At 55.4% G+C, this 9,710-nt stretch overlaps 2 protein-coding genes across 3 annotated transcripts; both read left to right on the top strand.

Annotated features, from left to right (window-relative positions):
• The first annotated feature begins 1,941 nt into the window (after positions 1 to 1,941).
• GPSM3 (G protein signaling modulator 3) lies at positions 1,942 to 3,407 on the top strand. Its single transcript, XM_059399948.1, has 3 exons — positions 1,942 to 2,050; positions 2,270 to 2,469; positions 2,674 to 3,407. The coding sequence occupies exons 1-3, from the start codon at positions 1,981 to 1,983 to the stop codon at positions 2,809 to 2,811; spliced, it is 408 nt and encodes a 135-aa protein (XP_059255931.1). The 5' UTR covers positions 1,942 to 1,980; the 3' UTR covers positions 2,812 to 3,407.
• On the top strand, positions 2,386 to 9,327 carry PBX2 (PBX homeobox 2). Of its 2 annotated transcripts, none has more exons than XM_059399946.1 (9): positions 2,386 to 2,469; positions 5,427 to 5,500; positions 5,737 to 5,984; positions 6,072 to 6,262; positions 6,415 to 6,550; positions 6,691 to 6,844; positions 7,210 to 7,298; positions 7,405 to 7,491; positions 7,608 to 9,327. In XM_059399946.1, exons 2-9 carry the CDS (start codon positions 5,452 to 5,454, stop codon positions 7,698 to 7,700), a joined length of 1,047 nt encoding a protein of 348 aa, XP_059255929.1. In that variant the 5' UTR covers positions 2,386 to 2,469; positions 5,427 to 5,451; the 3' UTR covers positions 7,701 to 9,327. The 2 variants fall into 2 exon arrangements, with proteins under 2 accessions (XP_059255929.1, XP_059255928.1); XM_059399945.1 differs by lacking the exon at positions 2,386 to 2,469 and adding an exon at positions 4,206 to 4,498.
• Positions 9,328 to 9,710: the final 383 nt, after the last annotated feature.

The following is a 9,710-nucleotide window of genomic DNA, read 5'->3' as shown; positions in this document are numbered from 1 at the left end:
CTCAGAATGTTGTGCCCCAAGATCAAAGTCATCCCTTTGGATGGAGGCTTTTAGTACAGTTCAAGAGCAAGAATAAGTAGATTTGGGGGTATTATGTTAATTTAGAGTATCATCTGAAAGCAGGAATCTCTCATAGCCCAGGGAGAAACCAGACACACAAACATACACACACTAAACCATGCATATCCTTTGTCCTCTTCCAAAGGCATTTAGTTATTCCTAAAAGCATCAAGTTGGAGAGAGCACCTCAAACATTATCCACCTTTCAGGAACATGGTTATACCTCTTTAATGGTGATGGGCCTGAGACATGGAAGCATGAGGCATTTTGAAAGCTAATAGTAGGGTGCCTGGCTGGTTCAGTCATTAAGCAACTGCCTTCAGCTTGGGTCATGATCCTAGGGTCCTGGGATCGATTGGGCCCCAACACCTTTCTCCCCCCACTCCTCGCCATTCTGCTTCCTCCTCACGGGAAGCCTGTTTCTCCCTCTCCCACTCCCATGCTTGTGTTTCCTCCCTGGCTGTATCTCTCTCTGTCAAATAACTAAGTAAAGTGTTTTTTTAAAAAAAGCTAATAGTGACTACCGTTTATTGAGCATTCACTATATGCCAAATTCTTTTATCACATTTAATCCTCACATCAATTCTACAAGGCAGGTGCTATTAAAACTCCATTTTACTCTTTGAGAAACTGAGGCACAGAGATTTTATTTGCCCAAGGTCGCAAGGCATTAAATGGTAGAACCCGATCTCATCACATTTCATGCTCTAAGCCATGCTCAGCTGTAAACATAATAGGGCAGGTTGCCATTTAGAGGTACTAAAATATCCCTACCCTGCTCCTACCCTGGTGCCAAGCAGCCTGACCAGCACTGAGACCATACCAGGGAGGTGGTTGTCTCCCTTTTCCATTTCTGTATCCTTCATTCATGAGTAGAGGAAAGTTACCCCTGACCCTCATCTCACATTTGGTACATATCTTGTACCCTGAATAGACTGTAAGCACCTGGAGGGTAGGGATAACTATTCAACACACATTCATCAAATAGGTACTGTGGTGTTAAAGTCACTCCTAGAGGTATATGTTTGAGGGCCCAACATCCCTGGGCCTGAGTCCTCTGCTTCCCACTGGAACCATGCCCCTCCCAGTCCCCATAAGTCTTTGGGAAGTTGGGACACAGGGGAGGGTCAAAGCCTCTATCGGGGTCCTCTTAGGAAAGGGGCCTGGGGGCGGGAGGGGGGTTTCTGAGGAGTAAAACCACTTCCTGTGTAGCTAGTTCCTGTGTTGACAGAAAGAGCTGAAGGGGAGGAGGGGAGTAGAGAGAACAGAGCCTGGGGTTGGGGGGTCAACTGAGACCCAAGATGAAAAGGCCAAGAGTCCTTCCCCATCATGAACACCCTCCACTACTGCAGCTGGAGGAGCTTTTCCCAGTCTCTGTGCTCCCCTGGGGCAAGAGAGGTCAAGCAAGCAGTTTGGGTGGGAAAACAGAACTGGAGGAAGTTGACAGGGATGGGCGGGGCCCGTGGGGGGGGCTGACCAGGAACCCAGCTTCCTGCTCAGTACCCAGGCATCCAGCCCCTGGCTCACCCCCACCCCTTCCAGCCCCCACTCCCCTCAGGAACCTAGGGTTCCAGCCCTCCTCCCAAATCCCAGCTACCCTTCCCCCTTCAGTTTCTCCCCCTCAGGGGATGGAGGCCGAGAGACCCCAGGAAGAAGAGGAAGATGACCAGGTGAGCTGCGCACCGGGTTGGGGAGGCTGACACTGGGAGAAAGGGAGGTGAGAGGACCTGGGACAGCAACGTAGTGACAGGGGTTTCAGGGGACTTAGAAGGGTTTGAACAAACTGAGGCAGGAACAGAGAGACACAGAGAGAAGAGATGGGCTGTTGGCCTAGCCCCCTGCCCACCACACCCAGGCTTGATTGCACCGGGTGTCTCTCAGCATCAGGGACCCCATCAGGATGAGCATGACTGGCCCCCTATGAACACCAGCACTCGGCCTTGGCGATCTGCTCCTCCGTCCCCTCCTCCTTCAGGGACCCGTCACACAGGTACCCTCATCCGACCCGGGAGCTCCCTGACCTTGATGCCCACATCCTTCCTGATCCCATTACCAAGGCCCACTCCATCCTGGGCCCTCTCCCCACCTCCTCCTGACTCCCCATTACAGCCCCTCAGCTCTGACCCCAAGTGCCTAAACACCTTGCACCACCAAAGCTCCTGTCTGCCAATTTCTCTGGGTCTCTGAACCCTACCTCTCCTTTTCCCAGCCCTGGGGCCCCGCTCCGCCTCCCTGCTCTCCCTACAGACTGAGCTCCTTCTGGATTTGGTGGCAGAGGCCCAGTCCCGCCGCCTAGAGGAGCAGAGAGCCACCTTCCACATCCCGCAGAATCCCCCAAACAGAGCCCCAGCCACACACCGGCCTCTTGAGGACAGAGAACAGCTCTACAGCACTATCCTCAGTCACCAGGTGAGACACCTACCCAAAAGGCAAGATCCACGGTTCCTGGTCTCTTGGTCCTCCCTCTCCCTAGCATCTGCCCCCTTGCCTAGCCTAGTCCCCACCATGCCCATCACAGGTATCCCCTATACCCCTTCCACCAGCCTTGGCTCCTTTCAAGGCCTGTTCCTCTTAAAACCTCACCAACACCCTCCCTCCCCTCCACTCCTCCAGTGCCAGCGGATGGAAGCCCAGCGGTCAGAGCCTCCCCTACCCCCAGGGGGACAGGAGCTCCTGGAGTTGCTGCTGAGAGTTCAGGGTGGGGGTCGAATGGAGGAGCAAAGGTCCCGGCCCCCAACACATACCTGCTGAGATTTGAGCCACCCCACCAGCCACTCCGCACTCTGGGGCTCAAAGCTGGCCAGCCCTCAACTACTGTGTGGCAGGGACACCAGAGACTGGAGGACCCAGGAGAAATCTCAATATTCATCACCCTCATCCACCTTTCCTGGGAATGGAGGGGGTGAAAGTCCTCAAAACCTGAGCATAGTCAAAGTAGGATGGTCATTTAACTCCCTCCCCTAGTGTGTGGGAGCTTGAAGCAATGAAGGAATCCCAGCCACTGAGGGACACCCTACCCCCTCCTCTGATCACAAGGAGTGGTTCTAAGTCCTGAGTTGTGGAGACATCCCCAGGGGGCAGAATCTGAGGGCTCAGGCCTCCCTATCTCCCAAGAAAAGGCAAATCTCCCAAGGTTAGGGCCTGACAGACAGTCCCACCCTCCTTCTCAGTAAGAAGACAGAGAGGGCACTGTAAAGAGGCCATTCTCCCACCCACCACCAGCACCCCCAGCCCCAGGATGCGGGGTCTACAGGCTGTGAATGGACACTTAGTACTCCGCCCCCTGCCTCCCCACGGCTGCTCAGAGTCTGATGTTTTGGTTGTATGAATAAATGTAATTCTCCCAACTGAAGAAGACTGGTGTTTGGGGCTGCGGTGGGGAGGGAGGGGCAGTGGGGGGGCGGGGGAGAGGAAGGTGAGGCCGGAGGCCGCCTCTCTCCCTAGTCTGGCGAGAGGCCAGCTCCCCTCCCTGGCTGGTTAATTACTGGCTCATTAAGCAGCGGCTGGAGACCTCCCTAATTATACTCCCCCAACCCCCCTCTCCTGGTTTTAATTAAGTAGAACAGGGAGGGGAATCATTAGGACAAGAAATATGAACTGAGCTGTCTGTGAACCCAGGCATTCTAGCGGCCAGAGGCCACAAAACCTAGATCCCTGATTCGGAACCCAGGCGGCGGTCCCCTAGCCCCAACAAGCCCCGCTTTCCAGACCGACGACTTGCAGCCCGGTTGCCTTCGCATATTTTCCCCGTAGGTCCAGTCTCCTCCCCTCGCCCCCTCTTCCCTCTCCCCTCCTCCACTCGGTCCCAGTTCCTCTGCTTCTGTGTGTCTCTCTCCGCCCCCAGCTCCTCCCTGTTCCTCCTCTCTTCTCCCCTCCTCTTCCTCCCCGGCTCCCCTCCCCCAGCCTCCCTCCCTCGCTCCCCCTCTCCTCCCTCCTCCCTCCTCCCTCTCTCTCTCACACACACCCCCGCTTGGGCCTCCTCTCTCTCCGGCTCCATTTTCTCCGCCGCCGGGGGCCGGGGTCTCCTGTGGGGGGCCCAGCGGTACCCCAGGTCTCCCTTCAGGCCGGGGGTGAACCTCCGAGGGAGCCGGGAGGGGAGAAACGGGTGGGGGTTGGGGCGGAGGGAGCAGCGGCCCCACCGAGTTTGGGGGGGGGGGGGAGTAACCAGGCGGGGGAGGGCGGAGCAGGGAGGGGGCCTCAGGGCCCCCCCCCCAACTATGGACGAGCGGCTGCTGGGGCCGCCCCCTCCAGGCGGGGGCCGGGGGGGCCTGGGATTGGTGGGTGGGGAGCCTGGGGGCCCTGGCGAGCCTCCCGGCGGCGGAGACCCCGGTGGGGGTAACGGGGGGGTCCCGGGAGGCCGAGGGAAGCAAGACATCGGGGACATTCTGCAGCAGATAATGACCATCACCGACCAGAGCCTGGATGAGGCCCAGGCCAAGTGAGTGCCCCCACCCCGGGACCCTACACAGACCCAGCAGAAGCCCCATTCACAAGCTCTGAATCTTTTGGGAATCCCCACCCCCACCCCCCACTCCAGGACCCTCTCCAGGATCCTACAGCTCTCTTCTCTCCTTACTCCTGTTAGTCCTGAGATAAGCCATCCCTCTCAAACCTCCCTTCACCACCAGACCCTGAAACCTTCAAAGAGGGGAGCCCAGGGTGGTCTCACTGCCCACCCACCCCCCACCTCTCACTGACCCCTGTACCTCCCTGGAACATCCTTCTACCTCCAGAACCCTGCCCTGGCTTTGAGACTAAGAAACTGCTATGCTGTCTGTGTTCCTAACTCTCCACCCAGCCCACCCCCATCTTCTCCAGACCTGGGTCCATCCCAGAGCTCCTACCACTCCTCTCCACCACTTGCCCACCCTCCCAAGGGTCCTCATCCAACCCTTAGCCCTTGCTCAGCCAGACACTAGGAGCATCAGAGCCTCCTGCCTTGGTCAGTCCCAGGACCCCCCATACGCATCTGTATTGAAATCCCCAGCCCCGTCTCTGGCACCTCAAACTCTGACTCTTCTCACAGTCTCCATCTCCTTTCATCTGAAATCTACCTAGTCACTCTCAAGTTGGCAGTCACCCCAAAATTTCCCTTTGTCCCCTTCTAGGCCCATTTCCCATAGCCCCGTGTATGCTTGTGGTGCCTTTATCTTGCTGCCTGCACCTTCCCCCCCATCTTCCTAAAGCCAAATTCCCCACATCTCCACATTCCAGGAGCTGTCTCCCCGCTCAACTCCGTCATGTCCCCACCCCCACCTTCTACCTCCCTTCTTGTTCCCAGGCTCCCCCTCACCCTCATGGTACCCCCATCCCGCCCCACCTCTGTTCTTGTAGCTTCTCAACTATTCTTTCCCTTTCCTCCCAAGGAAACACGCCCTTAACTGCCACCGCATGAAGCCTGCTCTCTTTAGTGTCCTGTGCGAAATCAAGGAGAAAACCGGTATGTGAGTCCCCCTCTGATTCCTCACCTCTGGGGACTGAACTCTGTCCTTTAGAGGGCTCAGGCCAAGAGTTTGACATTTCGGGGCACTGAGGACAGTAGGGGTTAGGGAAGTTGCTAAGGGAAAATGGAGAGGGAACCAAAGCCTAGAAACGTGGGTCTCCAGGAGACACCAGGAGGGCTACGAGCTGGCTGTGGGTTCCCTGGGTCCCTAAGTTCACTCGCCTGCATGCTAGGCCTCAGCATTCGAAGCTCCCAAGAGGAGGAGCCGGTGGACCCACAGCTGATGCGCCTGGACAACATGCTTCTGGCAGAGGGTGTGGCTGGGCCTGAGAAAGGGGGGGGCTCTGCTGCAGCAGCTGCAGCCGCCGCAGCCTCAGGGGGCGGCGTGTCCCCTGACAACTCCATCGAACACTCCGACTATCGTAGCAAACTTGCCCAAATCCGCCACATCTACCACTCGGAGCTGGAGAAGTATGAGCAGGTGAGGAGACCAGGCTGGCGTGGGTGAGAGGACAGGGCATCCCAAGACCAGAGGTCCCCTCCTCACAGCCCCTGGCGCCCACTGCAGGCATGTAACGAGTTCACGACGCACGTCATGAACCTGCTGAGGGAACAGAGCCGCACACGGCCTGTGGCTCCCAAGGAGATGGAGCGCATGGTGAGCATCATCCACCGAAAGTTCAGTGCCATCCAGATGCAGCTCAAGCAGAGCACCTGTGAGGCTGTCATGATCCTGCGTTCCCGCTTCTTGGATGCCAGGTGGGGCTCCTTCCCCCCACTTTTCCCAGCCTCAGGGCCATTGGCTCACACACAACACAGTGCTTCATGGCAGCGGCGCCCTCTAGAGTGGTGCAAGACAGACGCCCTGCTGGGAGAGCAGCTGCCTCACCACCATTCTCCTTCTTCTGTAGACGCAAACGCCGCAACTTCAGCAAACAGGCCACTGAGGTCCTCAACGAGTACTTCTACTCCCACCTGAGTAACCCGTATCCTAGTGAGGAGGCTAAGGAGGAGCTTGCCAAGAAGTGTGGGATCACTGTTTCTCAGGTATGGGGTGGGACTCAGGGCCAGGATGTGGTGTTCAGGTTAAAAGCTCTCTGATCAACTGACTGAGGCGGTTACGGGGGGCGGGGGGTTGCGGGGGGAAGGTCTGCACCTGACCCTCCTTTCTGCTCCATGCCTCACAGGTCTCCAACTGGTTTGGCAACAAGCGGATCCGCTATAAGAAAAATATTGGAAAGTTCCAAGAGGAGGCCAACATCTATGCCGTCAAGACTGCCGTGTCAGTCACCCAGGGGGGCCACAGCCGCACCAGCTCCCCGACACCCCCTTCCTCTGCAGGTGGACCCCGCTGCCATCCTGGCTGGTTCTCTTGCACACTTCCGGCCTTTGTTCCCACTTCCTATCTAGACAGGATCCCAGCAGAGAGGGGGCCTTTTGGGATGAGAGGGAACTAGCTGAGATGGGGTGGAGATGTCAGGGGACAAAGGCCAGTCCAGCGAAGTAACTGTCTTCCAGCAAGTGGCCAGGGAGGGAGGGGGAGGCTCAGACACAGCCTGCCCCTGAGTGTTGCTGTGTCTTAGGGATAAGTTGTGTATAGCAGCACACTCCCGGAACTAGTTCAGAGGGCTTTTTGGAAACACAGGACTGTGGTGAGTCTCAGGCTCTGTTAGACTCTTCCCTAATACCCTCTCTGCTCCCTTAAGGCTCTGGCGGCTCTTTCAATCTCTCAGGATCTGGAGACATGTTTCTGGGGATGCCCGGGCTCAACGGAGATTCCTATTCTGCTTCCCAGGTCAGGTGGCCCGTCTCCCCTCGACCAGGGCTTGCCCAAACTCGGTTTCCTGCTCTCCAGGGTATGAGACTCCTCACCATGTCCTGCCCTTCTTTGCTGCCTGCAGGTGGAATCACTCCGACACTCAATGGGGCCAGGGGGCTACGGGGATAACCTTGGGGGAGGCCAGATGTACAGCCCTCGGGAAATGAGGGTGAGTGAAGACCTGACGCTCCCTTTGTCCACCTCTCACCTGGACAGGACGGCTTTCCTCTGGCCGTGTTGTCTCCCATACTGGATTTCCCTGCCCTAACCTCTCTCTTTTTCTAGGCAAACGGTGGCTGGCAGGAGGCTGTAACCCCATCCTCAGTGACATCTCCGACAGAGGGACCAGGGAGCGTTCACTCTGACACTTCCAACTGATCTTGCCCCTTAGGGCCACAGGGGTGGGGGCTCACAAGGCGACTCTTGAAGAGGACGCAGGCATCCAGAGGACAAACCCCAGACACAGGAGAAGCACAAGACAGAGAAGGGCAAATGGGGTCATCCCTTCCCTGACCAGACTCTCCAGTGCTGGGGGTACTGACTACATGGCAGGGAAAATGGGGTCCCCTAAGGGGAAAGTGGGGTCTCAACCCCTTTTTTCCTTTGTCTTTCTTCTCTCCCTTTCTCTCACACATACACCACACACTCAGAATTCTGTTGTTCAGATTGCTTTCCCTTTGCTCTACCTGCCATACTGTATTTCATTTCTGTATCTTTCTCTGGGCTCCCCCACTCTTCCCTCCTCTACCCCACTTAACCTGCTCTGGGATCTGTGGAGAAGCCAGCCCTGCCTGACCAGAGATGCCAAAACTGGGGACACTCCTGGACAGAGGATATGGGCCATGAACTCTGTGCCTCCCCACCCCTGCCCCTCCAGATGGCTTTATTACCTCATACGCAGCTCATCTTAAACCAATAGAATCGCTCGGTGGACGAGAGTGTCTGACTCAGATATCTACCTCGGAGGGAGTTTCTGCTACTTTAGGGAATTGTTGACTGGGCTTTGGGGTTTTGTTTTTGTTTTGTTTTGTTTTGTTTCTTAAAGGAAAGAAACGAAACCCTGGGATCCATCTGTACTATCTGAATTTTTTGTTTTGTTATTGGTTCTTAATTTTTAGTTTGGGGAAGTAGATGTTTTTATAAATATATTGGTTTTGTTTTTGTTTTAATTTCTTACTTCCCCACGTTAGGGGTGATAGCCGAAGGGGTCATAAGAGAAAGGGGAACAAATAGAACTTGTAAAGAGGCCCACCTGGCTCCAGTCCCATCCATCAGAAAGTATGCTTAGCAGGGCCCCAAGCCTGCCCCCCTAAAATGACTTGGGTATTTTTGCTTGTACGATCACTTAAGTGTTCTTTGCTTATGCAGGCAGCTCTCTGCTGCATTTGATGTGGAGGTAGTCAGGGGCTTGTTCTGCTGACCTATCCCCTTCTCCCCCCACATACAAACACACGGCACCCCTGGGCAGGGCTGGACTCAGTAGTTTTGAGGAAGAGCCACCTTCCCCTGTGAGTGACACGTCTTTAAATCTTTTTAAACTACTCTTTGCAGACTGGAGGGGAAAGAATGGGGAAGGGGTTATTGCCAAATATGGTGAATGTGGGTTGGGGTACCTGTATGTGTATCTCCCTCAACTTCCCCAGAAATGAGGCATTTTTTTTTCTCAGTTCAAAATCAAGAGGGTGGGGAGAGAGAAGAGGGAGATTACAAAAAGCCAAGTATGGGGGAAAGTAAAATCACCCATGTCCTATTCTTGGCCAGAAACCTACCAGCTGAGCCCCTCAAACATCCTCAGGATTTTACAAGACTGTCCTAGTGAGGAAACCTCTCCTGTCTAAGATCCAGGCAGGACTGGAAGGGAGCAGATTGGATGGGTGTATGATGGGTGGTGGGCAGGATGAACGGGTTGGGGGCAGTTCTCTCCTCACTTGTAAACTTGTAGTTTCACAGAAAAGGAAAAAAAAAAAACACAGTTTTAAATAAAGAAATTTCTTTTTTCCCTGGGTTTAGTTGAGCATTATTTTCAAAAACATAAGAAACCCCAGAACAAAATCTGTCTCTCATAAAACCCCACACAGGTGTTTCCCCCGACTCCTCCCAGCCTTCCCCTCGCCACCCAGGTCCCACGGTTCACCTTCAACCCTCCCCAAGGGCAACAGCCAGGCCTGAACCCTGTCGTCCAGCAACCTTACCTAAGCCATATGGGCTCCAGTTCGTCCACCAGGCAAGCCCTCAGTAGACAGAGTTGGGGTCCTGAGTAATGAGAAATTCTAGGAGGTACACCCCCCCCCTCCCACCGTGGATATGGCTGTGCCTGGAGACCGGCAGTGCCTAAGGGTGGGGTGATCATTGTTTCTCCTCCTACCTGAAGGACTCTTGTCCAAGCAG

The sequence above is a fragment of the Mustela nigripes genome, chromosome 5 (genome assembly GCF_022355385.1).
Source record: "Mustela nigripes isolate SB6536 chromosome 5, MUSNIG.SB6536, whole genome shotgun sequence".
Classification (NCBI taxonomy): domain Eukaryota; kingdom Metazoa; phylum Chordata; class Mammalia; order Carnivora; family Mustelidae; genus Mustela; species Mustela nigripes.
This window is presented reverse-complemented; position numbering and strand designations above follow the sequence as displayed.

Bases quoted from the DNA above. Each gene is read 5' to 3' on its own strand.
- GPSM3 (XM_059399948.1), top strand. From the start codon at position 1,981: ATGAACACCAGCACTCGGCCTTGGCGATCTGCTCCTCCGTCCCCTCCT. The intron at 2,051-2,269 runs GTACCCTCATCC...TCCTTTTCCCAG, and splicing joins TTCAGGGACCCGTCACACAG to CCCTGGGGCCCCGCTCCGCC. The intron at 2,470-2,673 runs GTGAGACACCTA...CCACTCCTCCAG, and splicing joins GCACTATCCTCAGTCACCAG to TGCCAGCGGATGGAAGCCCA.
- PBX2 (XM_059399945.1), top strand. From the start codon at position 4,278: ATGGACGAGCGGCTGCTGGGGCCGCCCCCTCCAGGCGGGGGCCGGGGG. The intron at 4,499-5,426 runs GTGAGTGCCCCC...TTTCCTCCCAAG, and splicing joins CTGGATGAGGCCCAGGCCAA to GAAACACGCCCTTAACTGCC. The intron at 6,263-6,414 runs GTGGGGCTCCTT...CTTCTTCTGTAG, and splicing joins TCCCGCTTCTTGGATGCCAG to ACGCAAACGCCGCAACTTCA.